The sequence below is a fragment of the Fusarium keratoplasticum genome, chromosome 3 (assembly GCF_025433545.1).
Source record: "Fusarium keratoplasticum isolate Fu6.1 chromosome 3, whole genome shotgun sequence".
Taxonomy (NCBI): Eukaryota; Fungi; Ascomycota; class Sordariomycetes; order Hypocreales; family Nectriaceae; genus Fusarium; species Fusarium keratoplasticum.
In genome coordinates, this window is record NC_070531.1 from 3,022,294 (window position 1) to 3,039,911 (window position 17,618).

At 55.2% G+C, this 17,618-nt stretch overlaps 2 protein-coding genes across 2 annotated transcripts; one reads left to right on the forward strand and one right to left on the reverse strand.

Annotated features, from left to right (window-relative positions):
• Positions 1–8,817: 8,817 nt before the first annotated feature.
• NCS57_00428600 (uncharacterized protein) lies at positions 8,818–9,888 on the forward strand (the record flags this gene model as incomplete). Its single annotated transcript, XM_053054252.1, has 1 exon — positions 8,818–9,888. The coding sequence occupies one exon, from the start codon at positions 8,818–8,820 to the stop codon at positions 9,886–9,888; it is 1,071 nt and encodes a 356-aa protein (XP_052916412.1).
• Positions 9,889–11,413: 1,525 nt separating this feature from the next.
• NCS57_00428700 (uncharacterized protein) lies at positions 11,414–12,729 on the reverse strand (the record flags this gene model as incomplete). Its single annotated transcript, XM_053054253.1, has 7 exons — positions 11,414–11,925; positions 11,986–12,014; positions 12,094–12,116; positions 12,221–12,300; positions 12,486–12,512; positions 12,608–12,639; positions 12,701–12,729. 7 exons carry the CDS (start codon positions 12,727–12,729, stop codon positions 11,414–11,416), a joined length of 732 nt encoding a protein of 243 aa, XP_052916413.1.
• Positions 12,730–17,618: the final 4,889 nt, after the last annotated feature.

The window sequence follows — 17,618 nt, forward strand, 5'->3', positions numbered from 1 at the left end:
GTGCTCCGTAGTGTGTCTATAGCGGATCGAGGAAGAACCCAAGGGCTTGAGAGACCCAGGGCTGTGTGGGAGGAGGTATGGCTGTTCCGAAAGCCAGGATGGCTGGTATGTGACGGAGATGCGCCGGAGGGTAACACGGGGGTTCTACCTTAGTGCCCGAATGAAGCGAGGGAGTCAACGGCTTGTGTGGGAGGGAGAGCAGAAGAAGAAGAGTTGGTGGCCGGCGTGTCAGAGGGACGGGATGGACAGCAAGATTGCCGGCCAGGTAGGTACAGTAACTGGGCGGGCAGATAATTAATCTGGCAAGGCAAGATTGCGCCTTTGTGAGCGTCTCCAAGCTTGAGCTCGCGCGCGTGTGTGGATGCCAGGTTCCTCTTGCACGATGCAGATGGATGGAGGGAGGGAGGGGGAAAGGGAGGGAGGAGAAGGGGAATGAATGGGCAATGGGAATGGGAATGGAGAATGAAGATGGGTGGTGTGGGAGGGTAGCTTGGGGAGTGAATGAGGTGTGTGATAGCTTATGGATGTGTGAGAACTTACTGCGTGAGAGAGGGTGACAGCGGGGGGCAGCGGCCGCGACAATCGCCAGTGCAAGTGCGTGCGGCGGCGTGGATGGATATGATCAGGTACTCAGTCAAGCTGCTGATGAAGTGAGCTCCGCCTGGCCTGGGCCTGGCCTGGGGTCCGTCGCGGATCGACTTCGTATCTTGGGCCTCCGCCAGGTCCTGGATCGCTGGGTCGACCTCGTGGTTAATTGGGTACCTACGTCCCGGATGTCCCTGGGCTACCGGACCTGATCGATGCTTGGATCTGCTCTGTGCTCGGTCAGCGCGGCCAAGGTACATGGGCAAGGCACTGACTGTACACACTGGTGCTAGCGAACGCGGCGACCGGGGATGAAGGGGGCTCCAGGGAGCTTGGACCGAAAAGGGTAGCGTTGAGTGCACTGGGATGATGGTGGGCTCTCTAGCCCGAAGGACGGATGCTATTGTTAGATGAAGTGCTACGTCGTAGTGTTGCTGGAGATGTTGTAGATGCTGGAGGTGCTGGATAGAAGAAGGTTTTGCTTGTGTTTCCTTTCCCTCAAGCGGTTCCTGAAATGGTCCAGGTGTGTTGGTTTGGATGACAGCACTTTCCACTTGTGCTTTGTGCTCTCAGAGCTTCTAAGCGTTCAAGTGCCTTGGCTGCGGAGTAGGAAAAATCTTGGACCGCGCTGACCCTTAAATAGGTAGAGCTCTCTGAAACTCAAATCGAGAGATGAGGCCGGCCCACAGAGAATAGGTGATGCTGTCAAAAGGGAAACAAGCTCCAGAAAGGAGATCCAGTGCGGATGAGGCTGGGCTGCGTGATGCACTGGTACGGTACAGCTCCAGGTGCAGCATCGTGCCAGGGACGCAAGTTACTCATCGATTTCCCCGCCATCGTCACCTCATGTGTGGCTCGTGCTTGGAGGTTCTCTCTCCGCGAAAGAAATCTTTCCTTTCGAATGACCTCGGACAAAAAGAGAACCTAGAGACGAGGGGCAGCTCAGACTCGACGGGCAGGGCAGGGGGGAAGGGTGGTGTGGAAACCCGGGCTCAGATGGGGCGTGGGCGCAAATTTAGTGTCGAGGTCGTTTGTTCAGTCCCCAGCGCTATCGTGCCAATCGGACGCCATCGCATCTCGAATAGTGGAAAGTCAAAAATGAGAGAGCCGGCTGGCTGGCGTTTGATGGCCCTTGGCTTGCCTGGGAAAGCCCATGATTTGTCCAAGGGCGGAAACGGTAGACTGGGCACTAAACAGGGAGACCAACGCTAACAGGCATCAAAGAAGCAAATTGCAGACCAAGTATGGGGGAGGGGAAGCCAGTCCAGTCCAGCACACTGATGCAATCTGTGATGGATGGCATGCCCCAACCAAAGCCAACATGACCGCTTAATCGAGGGGCTTCCAGATAAATCGACCGAGTAGCCGACCGTCCGCGATACCGATGTGAAGATGGGCCTAGATTACGTCTCGTGAGCCAACAGTCGATGGGAGAAGCGTAACATAAGTCAATGTAAGATCGATGACCGTCAATGAGTGGTTGTTGGGGCCGGGGGCTCTCAGAGTATCTGCCGTTCCTTCCTCCCGTCCCTGAATCTGGCGATGGTGGACAGAAAACAATCCGAGTGGAGAGATAGTGCTTGCTATTAACAACAACCAGACTGCTTTCCATGTTACACCATTGCTTCAAGAGAAAAACGACACTGGAGAGTAGTAATAGAAATCTCTCCTGGCTAGTTTTCTAACTTATCAGAGTCTATCTTGATAGCAAAGCAGGGTATTCAATGTAGAGTCACGATTTTTACACTAGTGAGCTATTCCTTCCTTTCTTCTCTTCCATGACAAGCCGGACGTGATGTTGGAGCGATCCTTGGCTCTGATTGGTCTATGCCTTCACTCCGTAGAATTGATGAGGAAGGAGGGAGGGGTAGGGATAAGGCAGGCACTGTAGCTCGCCCATGGCTGATGCTTGATCAGCGGCCCCTCTACAAATTAATTGCCGTGCGTGCTGCAGCTTCATGCCCGCCCGCCATCCATCCGTATCGCCATTTCCAACTACGCCTTCGCCTCACACTGAAACCAAGGGGTCCAGGCGTAGACTTTAATTCAACCTTTTGCGCTACCTTGCCTTGCCTTCCCGCAGGCCACAGCGGACAGAAAAGTCTTCACCGTCGTCATCATCATCGTCAACCCGACTGTGGCTTTGGCTGCTGAATCATGCCGTCCGGGTCCTTTCCCGTGCAGCAGCCACAACATCACCTGCGAGTCGACCACCTTAATAATGGATCCGCCGCAAGGTGCGTGCAGTGCAGAGCTTGATCTTCCAAGCATCGACCTCCCCCACTGACTTCATAAGGACAGTTTCATGGCAACCAGGTGAGCTGCGACGCAACATCGGCACCCGACGTCGAATATGAACAGGGATTTCTTCCTCCAGGGACAGACTCTATTACACCTGATGCGAAACCTTGGAACCACGGTCCCAACAACCCCCAGAAACATGTCGTCGGCCCGTCAAGCAACAAGCACTCGGAGAGGGCCTTGCTCTCGACATGACATGTTCGTCCTCGGTCGGGGCGTGTTGTCTCCGACAGGAGCCACGTCTACCCCCCATGTTCAAGGAGCCCGCCTTCACGTCGTCGCGAAATGCACAGGATTCTCCAAGGTGTCCTGTCAGGCAGGCTAGACCTCCCAGGGCTGTGGCCATGGGCAAGTGGGCAGCACGTAAGAGGAGGGGTGTGGGCAACCGGTGAACAACCATGCAGTGTTTGGCGGCAGGGGTATCAAGACTCCCTCCCTGCTTTCCCCTGGCCCTGTCAATCAAACCAACAGACAGCCTCATTGCACCTTTTTTCCTTGGTGCTCCGAACTGGTGCGTCTCCGTTAGGCAAGTGAGCTCCCACATGGGCGGAAGGGTAGTATTCATGCCAACCCGGCCGTCATGATGGTGTCGTTGAGAGCTGCTACTGCCCAGTCTCCAAAAACAAAGCAAGCTAGATTCGACGACAAAGCAACATCAACCCTCGGACGTCGCGGGCGAAGGTTGTGTGAAGCGAGTGCACTTGGCGAGTGTGGCTCCGTTTCTCGGTTGGTCCATCCTATTGGACCCAAGATGCTGGCCATATTTGCTTCTGATATGAACGAGCATGTCTCGCAATCCATCCAGCGTCAACAGGAGAGGACAAGGTGACGAAATGAGACTCAAGCGAGACACACTTCCCCCCTCGCTCGCATGTGGGCAAAGCACTTTCCAGATCACTGGACTTCGGATCGATCGAACGGGCCGCCTGCATCCACAGGCCCAAAAGCTGGCCCACAGGCGCCGACGGACATTTGGGGGAGATGGGACCCTGGTGCGCGCTAGCGAGGGCACCCGCCGAAGACGACATGAAACCGAACACCAGCAGCTCTGCATATCCGAGAACTGCGGTGCCGGTGATCAAGTTTCGAAGCCAGCGCCATGGGATGGTGTACCAACGGGGGAACCCGTTTGGAGATGGGTCAGGTAACCTGCGGGTCGTGGCTTGAACAACTGCCCTGCTGCATTCTTCATCCTTGAGGCGTCCTGTTCGGCCTCAGTCTCCCGATGTGTGCCTTGTCCAGGTTTGTCTCATCCCTATACAAGTCGCACAGGTGTTACGGATTGCCAGCACAGTGACGAGGAGTTGCAAATCTATATCTGGGCTGTAGACCCTCAACAAACGAAGACTGGCACACGTCAGTCAACTTGGACACTGGGCAACGAACTCAAACCATGCCAGGTCCTCCTCTGGTTGTCAAACAGGGACTTTGGGTACGACTCAGTGTTGGATTACGCACGTGACAGCCATGTGTGCCCTCCTGTTCATGTTCCTCCCTCCCTTTACTCTTCTCCGTTGGCATACCTGATGGTTGTCATTTTCGTCTCACCATCCTCCCCTACATCGATCTCACCGGGATTGCAATCTGCCGCTGGATTGGAGGTATCCTTCATTGTGGGACGTGCCACATAGCGGGGCTTGGGAGATGCGAGGTCCCGTCAATCCATCGTCATCCTTTCCCTCCTCTCTCTTGATAGTCTAGTCAGCAGGACCGGAGGCCAACCCAACTCGACAGGATATGTCGACACACGCACGCCTCGGTAGAGTTTCGACTGCTAACGGTGATGGTTCAGGGATGTTGACACCTCAGCCCTGCCGGGATACTGACTTTTCTAAAAACGGAGCCGCTTGGCCAGGACTGAAGTTGAAACAGCCTCGCTTGTATCCAGCAGGGCATGTCAGAAGGAAACCGAAAGCGACTTATTTTCTTTGCGAATAGAGCCGAGATGCAGGGATCTTTCATCCATGTTCACGAAGAATGCTGGATCTTGATGAAAGAGCAGTATTATCTCACGTCTCTCTCTCGAACATCTCAGGCCAGCTTGGGGAGATGGATGGGGCTGCCCTCCGGCACAGCCGAGCGCAATGGGCATGTTTGCCTACTACGCAAAACCGACTTGTGTTCTCGGCTTGCCTTGGGAGAGAGGGATGGATGTGCTTGTTCGCGCCGATCTGTCGAGGGTTCAGCAAACAGACCCTGAGTTTTGGAGTTTGGCGTTCCGTGCTGCCGGACTACTACCCTGCTCGTCTCGTCCTCCAAACCCCGTTTGGGTCGTCAATGCTTGATCCCGATTGGACTGGCGAGGCCCCAAACACTTTGAAAAGGTTTGGCCGGCAGAACGTTCCGCTTCCCTGCGGCAGCCTTCTGATTGGCTCGCGAGGGGACGTGTGTGACGAGCCCTTGTGAGCTTGTGAGTCTGGTGGTGGTATTGTCAACCATGAGACGTGTTGTTCGGCTGATTGGAATTGCTTTGTGAGGAGAAGGAGTTGCGATGATTTCTCACCAAGGCTGAGGGCATGGAGGGCGCAACAACAGCTAACGAAGCAGCCGGTTCACGTCACTAAGCACAGATCAGCAACGCCAACGGTCTCTTAGCCTCCGCCGATCTCTCCACAAGCAGCCCCAACTGCGCTTGTCGATGTGGTCGCTCCATTGTCGAAGCTTGGTCACATCTCAACTAGGCACCATCGGCGGCGGGCGTGGGATCGGTTTGGGAGGGATTCGTTGATTGCTGCCCTCCCTGATTGCGGGATGCAAAGCACAACATGTGGCAGCATGTGGTCTAACGGCACCACGTGAAACCAAGATTGCGGATTGGGGCCGGAAGCGCGATTCTCGCTAGGCACAAGGCCGGTTCCACAGCCACCAGGACGTTGGGAGAGGGCTAGCTCGAGCTTAGTCGGTCCAGCTCCAAGGTGATGGAACACCAAGACAAAACGGTAGAGCGAGGCCGTCAGTTTGCTCTTGGTCTTCAGCCCAGCGTGCGTAGCTCGACTGCACGGGCCCAACTGGTTCCAGGCGGCTTATCATGGCTCATTGACGGTGGACAATTGACCACTGACCTCATGGCCCTTCAGCCTCGGGAGTCGAGTCCCCCTGCCCATCTCTTTAATCCTTCAAGGATCCCCTGGCGTGGCACTTGACGCCAACGCGGTGGGCCCGACGCCGCGGCCCACGAGTGAGGTCACAGAGACATGAGTGCACGCACGAGCTTCAGGGGACATGGCCCACCGTCCGTGAAAACGGGCCCCGGTAACCCAGCCTGTTGGCCGCCGGAAGCTGTGCCTCGAGGGCCCCGTCACTTCCCCGGCATCACTGGTGCCGTCTTGTTTTCCCAAAGTTGGAGGCTTCTGGGGCCGGGGGACATGGCCAAAGCTTCAGTGTCGGGAGTAAGCACTGGTGCTGGGCAGATCAAGATGGCCCAATGCCAGGCCAGCGTCTGCGCACCTCCTCGTCGACGGGAGCCATCACATCAGAGCCTCCCCCTCCAAGGCCGTTTTTTCTTCCCTTGTTTGGCTTGAGCTTGCTTCTTCAACCGATGCCAACCTCAAGCCTGAATTCCGCTGGGCCTGACCTACCAAGATTGGATGTGGCAGCATGAAAAGGCGTGCTGGAATCCTACACCTTGGGCCACATCAGCCACGCTTCCTGGGGCTGGGACTTGGACGGCGATTCTAGACAAAGTGATCAGCGCTTTCCCCCATTCTCTTGCCCTCATGTGACGTATCTAATCTCGTTGCCATGCCCCGTTCCCCGTCCCCCATCCCTCATCCGACCTCGACTCGACGCCGCCGTCTGCCGGCCGTTGAGGGGATGAACTAGCAACGCCCGCCCGGCCCTTGAGGGCTGAGACGGCCTCTGAGGGCTGAGACAACACCGTCTCTTTCCTCAACCGCACCGCACCGTACGCAGAGACGGACCCTGCTCCAGTTGTCTCGGAAGATTTGGAGCACGGCATTCTCTTCTATGTGTGCACGAGATACCTATGTCCGAATCGCCACAGATGATACCGCTGTACTAGGAAACCACGTTCCCGTCCCAAGCCGCATCAGATTGACTCTTAAACTGGTTCACCTTGGCTTGGATATACGGGCGGCCTCGAGTGTTGGGCAGCAGCACCCGGCCTAGGGGCGATGGAAGGGCATTGACAAGAAGGGTTGCGCTAGCATCGGACTGTCCAAATGCCCATTACCCGACAAGGCGACCCATGACATGGGGGCCAGGACAGGGCTTGTAAACAAAGGCCAGGCCTGCGATGGCTCTCAGCGAGAATCCCCACATGCCATCAAGTTGGTGGCTCTGGGCGGTGCAAAAGAAAGGTCTCTAGGTGAGCGAGGGGTCAGTCTACGGTCCCGGACCGTCGAGGGTTGTCGTGGTCGGGCCGTTCCCGGCGTCAAACAGAGACTGGCTGCTGCTCACATGAAGGCAGGTTTCTTTTTGCTAGCAGCCACCAATCAGTCAGCCGACCACGTATGGGATTTCTTTGGCAAGTAAAGCAAGGGTTGTTGATAGCCATTGACTTTGGCTAGGTATCTGCATGATGGACTCAAGACGGCGGGGATGTAGGTCCCTCAGCTACGTGCTGACAGCGACGCCCTTCCAAGCGTGGCATCCGTATCTGGGCATCTCGACGAAGATCTTCTTCGCCCGTCCGAGATGTTGAGCCTGGATCAATGCAGTTATCTCAAAGTGTATTGTGCAAGATCGCTGGTCGCCTGACCGGGGCTGCTTTGCTGACACGGCATAAAGGCTCGGCTAGGCACGATGCATCTCGCCTGGGATCCTACCTGCACCCGATACCGCCTGCCATGGTTGTTGAGATGGCTCACTTGCGTCAACCAGGGGTCACATGGATGGAATCTCAGTCGGCAGCACGGATACATGGTCAAGCCATGGCGAGGGACCGCAAGTACCGAGAGTGTGAGTCAACAGTTGGATTGACACACGGGCATGGAAAAGTCAAAGCCGAGCGACGCGACTACGCGACTGAATTTCCAGACTGAGGAAGCTGATAGAAGTTGTCAGCAAGTTGCGCATTGTGCACCATAGAGGGAAGCTTACCTATTGTTTAGGTGCTATTGCGGCCTCTCCATCGTCTTTGGAGGCTAACCGGCTATTTCCACGATGGTGAGATAGACAGACCCTGGAGGGGGTTTTTGATGAAATTGGGTTGAGGAGAGATCCATTTAAAGAAGTTTCGGTGATTTGGTGCCAAGTGGCATAACCCTAATCTCGAGTGAGATCCATGACATTGAAAGTCTGTGTTGTGGTTGTGGCTTCAACTTGGTAGAACCGAGTTGAAGTTGTCACTGGTTGCAGTGAATGACACTCACTAATCAGATCAGATCAGATCAGTTGACACGAGATGAGATCATTAAGGAACCGACAATGATTCACTATCAACACACGAACAAACAGCCAAGGCAAGCAGGCAAGCAAGTCGCATGTAGGCGTGCATAATCAGCCTCGCCACAAAAATATTTTTATTTTACGCGCAAGCAACCTGGACTTTGCATCCTCCGCCATCTGCACGCATCGCATCTTGGCTCTCGGCACTCAACTCAACTCAATCGTCAAAGCGCCCTCTCGCTCGCTCACTCTCAGCCCAGAGAGTGGATACGAAACACGAGCTCAACCGGCAGATGCGACCCGCTCAAGTTAATTTATCGGGTCACTACGACGACTAGACCAGGTGAGAGACCACATATGGCTGGCTGGACCCTGGAGAGGCCAGCTGAAGGGCTCAAGAGACTCCACAAGTGGATTGGATTGGTTGGGGACGAGTATTTTTGGTGAAACGGCTTCCTTTCAACTGACACGTTGAGTTGGCAGCCAGCAAAGCGTTTCATGCCTACAGATTGATAACCTCCGAGACACGGCACTTGATTCAGTCAACACCAGCTCAGTCTAGTCAACAACTCAATCGTCAAAATGGCCACCGAAAAGAGAGACATCACCGCCCTCATCCGTCAGTCGCCCCCCATCGACGTGAGCAAGCCCTATGACCCGGCCACTCTCAAGGGCAAGACCATCCTCATCACGGGCGGCGCCAATGGCCTCGGAGCTCACATGGTCCGTGAATGGGCCTCGCACGGCGCTCACGTCGTCATTGGCGATGTCGCTGATGCTGCCGGTGAGGACCTCGTCGCCGCTCTGAGGACCTCATACCCCGACTCGACCTTTGCCTTTCAGCACTGCGATGTCACCGACTGGGAATCGCAGGTCAGCCTCTTCGAGACGGCCGTCCGTGTGAGCCCCCATGGTGGCATCGATGTCGTCGTCCCCAACGCCGGCATCATCCTCCCCGGTCACTCGATGAAGTTTGAGGCTCCGGTCCTTAAGGACGGCCGAATTCCCAAGCCCAACATGGCTACCTTTGATGTCAACATTGTAGGGGCCACCTACACTACTCACCTCGCCTTCTACTGGCTTCCCAAGAACGAGGTGTCCGAGGGCCGTGACCGCTGCCTCCTCCTCATCGGCTCCCTTGCGTCTCTGTGCCCCTTCCCGGGCCAATGCTACTACACCATGAGCAAGCATGCGATCCTCGGCCTGTTCCGCACTCTGCGCGCTACTTCCTGGCGACAGGGCATCCGCGTCAACATGATCGCCCCCTACTACACCTCCAAGTCCAACATGCTCAAGCCCGAGGTTGAAGCCATGTTCCTCTCAGGCACGGCAGGCGGCGCAGAGATTGAGGATGTCATCGACGCTGCCACCCGGCTCGTCGCCGACGAGGCTGTCAAGGGCCGCGCCCTCTGTGTTGGGCCCAAGCTTCGCACCGTCGACGTCAAGGTTGTCGAGGACGAGGACGAGCTCATGGTTGTTGGTGAGATTGAGGGTGGCGGCAAGGGGAGGGCCGTGTGGGAGTGCTATGCTGAGGACTATTCCAACGCCGACGCCTTTGTCAAGCGCTTCGTGCTGCTGCTCAACGCGGCTGAGAAGGTCAAGGGGTGGTTCGGAGTACTGAGTGACATTTGGGGCATCTTCCGACGCAAGTGAGGCTTAGGCTTGGTTGAGAAGTTGGCATAGTCTGGTTTTCACGATGTTGTTACACACAAGCGAGCACAGTTTGGTAAGCCTTGGTTAGCATGCCGATTTGATGGCTTTGAGTTGGCATATACGACAAAGTTAGGGGAAAGCGGGGTCTATAGAGAGAAGTTGTGGCAGCTGAACGATGGACAAAACGAGCCATGGGTGGCTCTAGGGTGAGGGAGGAGCTGTGAACATAACTCGGACCGAGGACATGAAGATGAGTCGGTAGAGAGCCCTTGGCTACCGGAATAAATGAGTTTAAGGCAACATATTGTGTAAATCGGGCTGCCGTATTTTTCACTTGAACTATTCATGTGTCATGCATAGATGCTGGACATGGCAGAATAACTAGCCCAGGTGATCCCTTGGGTATCTTGAGACCATCCATCTTCCTTCCACCACAAGATGAGATGACCGCAACAATGCAAGAGTAAACAAAAGCCAAGGGGGTGTCTTTTTTATGCAATCCTGCCATTGCCTAGTTAGAGCAACCAGCCAAGTTTGTATCCATTGATGCCCAAGACGCGGTTGCTCGTCTTGAGTAGCTTGAATCGATAGCAAGCCGATATACCATGATAGCAAGCAATACTGAAACATAGCAAAAGACAAACCTGGAGAATGGCATGAAGGGAAGACGGTCCCCTTACCGTCAAGCCACAAGGTCCTCATCCCATCCCCAGGTTGCGCACTGAACATCAAGCTCGGTAATTAAGCTCTCTTGGCGTGTGGCGATAGTAGTCACAAGAGACGCCGTCCGTGTGGCATATAGTAGTACATCTTGGCAGACATCATCAGAAAGAAAGTGGCCTGATCAAAGCATCGCATCGTCAAGTATCGTCAACATCATATTATCATGCTCGCTCATTCTAGCGCCCGTCTAAATGTGTCGAGTCGTGATCCATTCTCCTCGCCCCTGATGGCAAAGCCCCTTTCCTTTAGGGCTACAGCAAGATGCTCCCGTCATTTCAAGAAGTAAAAAAAGAAATTCCACATTCAGACCTTATATCCCAGGTCGAGAGTTATCCAAACACCGCCGGCGCCGTTGTGTGCATATACAAAAGATGAGCTCGAGAGTGCTGCCCTCCCCGAGAGGACAGGTAAAAGTAGCCCATGGCTTGATGAAGAATGCGTGAGATGCGTTATGCATGCCGTCTATACGCCTCGGTCTCGCTCCAGAATGCATATTGGGTCATTCCGCGCCTTGGCCAGTCGCGAGCTCCATCGAGCCTCGTTGTTTCGCATTGGACCGCGAGGCCCTTCAAAGTCCCTTTCAATAATCAATCAATCAATCATTCGTTCGTTCGTCTTGGCTGTTGTGAGTTGTTGTTTTTGCTGGCCGTGTCCCATAAAGCAGTTCGTTAGAAGGTGCAAAAAAAAAAAAAAAAAAAAAGGCAAAAAAGCCATGGTCCTAAAAAAAAGTTGAAGCAAGAAGTAGAGTGGTGTCGTCTTGATGCCATCCCGTGGTCATCAATCGGTAGGAGGGGAGATTCGTTCACAGTATCGCGCATCGTGGCGAGTCCTTTCTTCGTCGGCGACGATGTCGCTTGTGCGAACTTCGACCGTGGTCGTACTTGTAGCCTTCATCTGCCTCCATGCTGGCGCTCTGCTCGTCGTCCTTGCGGAGCATCTGCCTGCAAAGATCGATAAAGACTTCATCGACGTTGGCTGCACGTCTGTTAGTCCGGATGCGGCCATAGCGTCGTGCGGCCATGATGGTAATGGCCGCGGACGGACGGGCAAACTCACTCCTCGTCCTAGCGCTAGCCTCGTAGTAGGGTGCGCCCCATCGTTGCGAGATGGAGAAACCCTTGGCTCGGGGCACAGCTCGATTCTCCTCCAGATCGGCCTTGTTTCCCACAATCACGATCGGGACATTCTCATCATCCTTGATCCGGATAATCTCCTCGCGCAAGCCAGCCAGTTCGCTCAGCGACGATGAAGAGGTGATGCTGAAAACGAGGAGAAAGCCCTGTCCGGTCTTCATGTAGAGATCCCTCATGGCGACTGGACCATCATCAGTACGAGGGTCATGGTGTGGGAGTTGCTGGGCCATGAAGGACCTACCGAACTGCTCGGTCCCCGCTGTATCGAGGCTAGACATCGAGTCAGTGCCAACCACTTCCACATGTGGATTTTCCCTGCAAAGGGCGGGAGAACCAAGGCCCAACTCACATTTCGAGAACAACTTGGCGCCCCTGGCACGAACGAGTCAGTCAAGGGGGGTCAAGTGGCAGCACCGGAGAGCGCGCACCGCATGCTAGCGGATTGGCTTCCGCCGACTGGGACTGACTGCACTTACATCAACCTGAAGCTGTGTGCGATATGAGTCTTCGATGGTGGGATCATAGCTCTCGATCCACTCGTTGTGCACGAACTGGGCTGTTCTCGCATGAGCCTGGTGCCGCCGCAACAGAAGACGAACATTCGGATGGATTGCGTGGTAGGATGGGTTGTGGATGCAACGTGCAACGGTGGGACGCACACACAGCGCATCGCAGCGAGCACAGCACAGCGCAGCATGTAGGACATGGAACATGGGACATGGGGACAAGGGGACAACTCACCAGTCAAACAACTCTTGCCCACGCCTCCTGCCAAAGGGGAAACAACGAGTCAGCCAACAAGCGCACAGGTTGAGGGAGAAGAGGCGAAGTAGCAACAAAAGCAATGTTGGGCATTGACGAACCTGCTCCCAGTACTACCACATGGAGTTCGCGGCTGAGAGAAAAAAAGGTCAGCGATGTGTTTGCGCCATGAGCGGAGACCAGGGAGCCTCTACCTGGGCTGGTAATGATAGTGTCGCGGCATGATGGCGACCGAGACTGAGATGTGTGATGAGCGAGCGTGTGCCTAACAGAGGCGACCGCAAAAGTGACGGTTAAAAGATGATGATGAATATAGCGGCGCCGTCAATGTCGATGTGGACTGGACAAGGTCCCGTCTTCCTCCTGGTTTGAAAATTTGGATCCCGGTTGGTATACGTGGGTGTGAGCGTGAGCGAGGAGACCAGGCAAGGGAAAAAAAGTAAGGCACTAGTAGCCCGAATGTCGGTCGATCGGTTTGGTGACAAGCGAGGGACAGCCGAGCGAGGGAGCTGCTGTGAGCGTTGAGGAATGAGACACCGGGTAGGAATCGAGACTCGAGGGCGAGTTTCACGGCGTGATACCCAGGGTTGATGAGTTGCGCGTCACAGAAGGACGAGACGCACGACACGGACGGTGAGAGGCTTGCGACGCCAAAAGGGCGACACTGCAACCAAGGGAGTGAAGGGTCAGGTTGCTGAACTTGAAGGAAGGGTGAGAAATCAACCGCCGTGGGGAGGGGACGGACGAGGGAAAAAAGAGTCCGGCAGAAGAGGGGAGACAAGAGAAGACTGGGCAACTAAGACCAAACAAGGCCACCGCCGGGATTTGGGATGGGATGCCTGAAATTGAGTTTGTCGTCTGGTCCCAGGACCGGGAATTTGGGATGCGCCCGTGGCGGCTAGCTCGAGATTTCTTGGGGAAGCGGGGAGCAAGGCAGAAGATGATGAAGCCACCCGGGGTAAGCAAATATTTGCGTAGACGCCTCCTCTTCTCCTTCTGTGCTGGGCGTGGGCGGCCGTGAGTTTGTGAGTGATGTGATGGATGGTGAGGGGACCAAGGATGGGGAAAAGATGGTGGTTTTGTTTTAGCGGATCCCAAAAATTGTAGTGCTAAAAGGGTTGGCGTGAAATGCTTGTCAAGTCTGGTTTCGGCGTTCTAGAACTGGCGTGAATCCAAAGCACGACTTTAAAAAAGAGTCCGGGGCCGGGCTGGAGCGGGCTGGACTGCACTGGGCTGAGGCTGAGACGAGTTGAAGATGACCGATGACAGGTGTCGTCCGATATGAATGCCGCCGAGGTGCACTGAATGGATGAATGACAACCAAGAGGGAAGAGATGCTGGTTGCTGTTGGGGGGGACGTAGATCTTATGCCGGCCAGGGTTATATCATTTGCAACATCCGCAACCGAGACAAGACGGATAGTGCCACTTATAACAACAACGGGCGACGGACGCAATGCGGCTGAGACCTGCAAGATGAGAAATGAGAAAGTATGAAGCACCAGTTGTGAAAAAACCGGGAGCAAGAGGAAAAGCAAAACCAGCCGGGGTGTCTCTTATAGATGGGATGGGGCGTGAGAAAACAGAACCCGAAAGTAGGGAAAGGAACAAGAGGCAATGGAGGGATATGCACTACCCAACGTACAATACGTACGGGGGCGGCAGGGGTGAAGGGAGCTTGTGATTCACGACACCGGCAGATGAGAGTGAGTGGATGGCATCGAAAAAGAAAACTGAGGAGGATCCGAGGCCGAGTCCAGATAAACGGAGAAGAGGATGCTGAATGGGGCTGCTAGAGGCGAAACAGCCGGGGGGCCACTTCAGCGCCGCAAGGGAAGATTCCCAAGACCAGAGTCAGCAACCAGTTACCAGCCAGAATCCCTCCTTGTCAGGAATTGGCAATCAGTAACACGGACAGGAGAGACAAGAGAGCAAAAAAGCACGGTCATAGCAAAGGGCAAAAAAAGAGGATCCCGCACCAGGATACGGAGGGGCTTCTCGGGACAAGCTGGCTACCGGATATGGTTGGCTGGCCGCTTGGCTCTGCCGCGCCGGGTCAAGTTGACTCGACTCTCACGAGCTTTTTGGTCCCTGAAAGATCCATTTAGCATCCATTTAGCATCGCCGACTGGCCACGACACATGATCAAGGCAATAGAACGACGAACCCGGTGCTAGGGTGTCCCAAGGCACTCAAGTCAGATGCGAGCCAGGCTGTGCTAGCATGGATACGCGGATGGAGACCCAAGTTCTCGGCCAGTACTCGTGCAAGGGTACCTGATGAGACCTGGAGACCTAGCAGGCAGAGGGCCCAGCGAGCGGCGCGAGCTCCAGTGCCCCCCCTCCCGCCGCTGTGCAACGTTCCTGGATGGATGTCTGACTTGGACGTCAGCGTTGATGTCAGTGGGTGTGCTCCGTCCAGCAACGCCAATGCCAATGCCAACGCCCTCTTGCGGTCGATTCGACGCATTGCGCCCTTGGATATCCAGAGGCGTGCGCTTCCGAAGCGAAGACATGCAGCAGAGCAATGCCCAGAACGACCCATTCCCTGTCGAATAGAACCATTCCATGCAAAAGTGACGCCGCGATTTGCTGTCCTCTCTCGTGCCTCTTTCACCGGCCTGGAGCTCGTCCCCAGTAGCTTGGGAGGGCTCCCAGCACCATGGTTGAACATGGCACACCATTGGCCCTGGAGGCTGGGCTAGAGGGGAGCGGGCAACGATACGGCGGATGACGGGCGACAGCCCTGGAGCTACAGCGGACGACAGCGGGGCAGCAGAAGAGGACCACCTGGTGGGGACTGGAGAACCGAGACTGGACAGAAAGCTGACAGGGCCTTCCTGTGGTCTGGATTGGAGCGTTGGAGAGGCGTGGGAGGAGTCAGTAAGGCTCCGGGGAGGCCACTCGGAGCTTCGGGGCAGGGGACGGGGCTCGGAGGGTTGCTGCCGCGGAAGGAGCGTGACAGTGATTCGTGAGTAGCGGCCGGGGGCTCATGATTCTACTCCAAATTCGCGAGTACCTATCCCCACTGCTGGGAGGGACCTGAACCTTGGGACTGGGACGGAGGCGGCGGCTTTTCGATCGATCATGAGCCGCCTCTGGGCTGGCTTTTGGAGGGGGGATGAAGCTGAGCAGACGTACGTCAGGATAGGCTGCATCCCAAGGTCCCAAGGAATAACTCACACACCCAAGGAATGCGGGAGAGGCTGGCTTGCCTCTGCTGGACCCGGGCTGATCCATTCGTTGGGTTGGACTGGGCTGGGGCGCTGGGGCCAGGTACTGATGTCACCGCCATGGACGTTGCTGCTGCAGCAGTATTTGCAGGTGGATGCAATCAACATCATCTGAAGACTGAAGTTGGCGGTGATGATGAAGCTGCTCTGGCTGATGATGACATCCTTGCTTCTTTGGCATTGACGCTGGACGCTGGACTGAGGCCTGACGGATGGATGGAGAAGAGAGATGTATGATTCAAGGCAGGAACTGCCACGTGCTGAGCTCGGGACGACCGAGTCTATTCTGCCATCCCATTCCATCTGCAGTGGTCCTTCCGTTCATTACCATCGGTTGGCCTTTGCTCGAGGCTGCTCACGTAAAAACTGCCCGACGGGAGGGAGGTGCCCTCGGTACGTGCCTTCCCGTATCTGGCTCGGAATATTTCACGGACCCAGATTGAACGTCATGGGTGATGAATGGCTGGCTGTATCTGAATCTGATCTCTCTCATGTCATATTTCTTGATGTCTCATCTCTATCATGACAGCGTCAACTTTTTTTTTTGCCTTGCTTGTGCCCGATCCCGCGCTACTGTACGATCAACTGCACAAGAATCTCTCAGAATGAGATGGAAGAGATTATGGAGGAGCTCTGCAAAAGAAAAGAAAGCAAAGGGCGAAGGCGTGTGAGAGAAGAGAGCACAACGAAGCAACGCTGGGTATCCATGCTGGCAGGTGCTTTTTCATCCCAAGACCCAATCTCTGGTTCGTGCGTGCGCGTTGGCAAAATTTTTTCATCATCTTGCGCCTCCATCTCTGATCGGTGAGGGATGCATGATGATTTATCTGCTTCTCCGGAGATGCGAAACGATCCCCCCGTTGCAGCTGACGTACAGCCTTGTGGCATAACGTACAGCATCATCTCGGCAGTCGAAACTAGGAAGATCCTTGGGGCTACACTTCGTACCTGCACCGGCTAAAGCAGCTGGTGCATCCATGATGAGCTGTGCCTGCGAGAAGCTGCAAGCTTGACTGGACCTTGGATGATACCAAGCTGCAGAGGCCACAGTAGTTGATGAGCGGCGTCAATGCACCTAGATTCGATTCTGCTGGAGCTTCCATTCTTTCTCCAATTGCCGACTCTGACAGACGCAGAGCTGTGTTGGACGTCTGGCTAACTGCCCCCCCTGCCGACTGCAGTGCATCTGAGCTTCAATGCCATGGCTGCGAGGCTCAATTGCGTGTTTGTCCTCGTCAACCTCTTGTCTAGAGGGTTCCAGCTAGAGGGTCCAGGACTGGAACCTCATAGACAATGGCCAGAAATAGCATCAACGCCCCTCAACCTCTAGACCTTCGCTTGGGGCTCGTGCAGGGCGCGCCTCCCGATTGGATACCCAGAAAATCGGATCCGGAGGCCTTCACACCCTCTCGAGGACCAGCCATGACGTTGATTTCGCTACGACCTCTCAGCCCTGTTTTGCGAGGGAGCGCTCAGACTTTGACAGCCTCAGACGCAGCGACACGTCAACTCATTCAGGGCGCGACGTAGAGTCAAAGAGCCTGAGACGCGAGGTTGCGACTGGCATCTTCCTTGTTGCCGGGGGAATATTGGATGAACTACTGACTTGTCCCCGCGCTGAGCGAAGAGAATTTTCTATGGTTTCTTTTTGCTCCATTGCAGAGAGGCTTGGGGGCGGTGGGAGAACAAACCACCAGCCTCGGCCAACCTCGGCAAGGTCAATGGATGTTTGCTTGTTTGCGCCCAGTCCATTGTGGTTGTCCGGCTAGGTATTCAGACTGCCCAACGGAGGATCCAGACTCGACAGAACAAGTCATTTCTGACTTGGGGGTTTGTTGGTGATCATGTACCGAATACGGGTGCTTGTGGCATCTCGCGTTT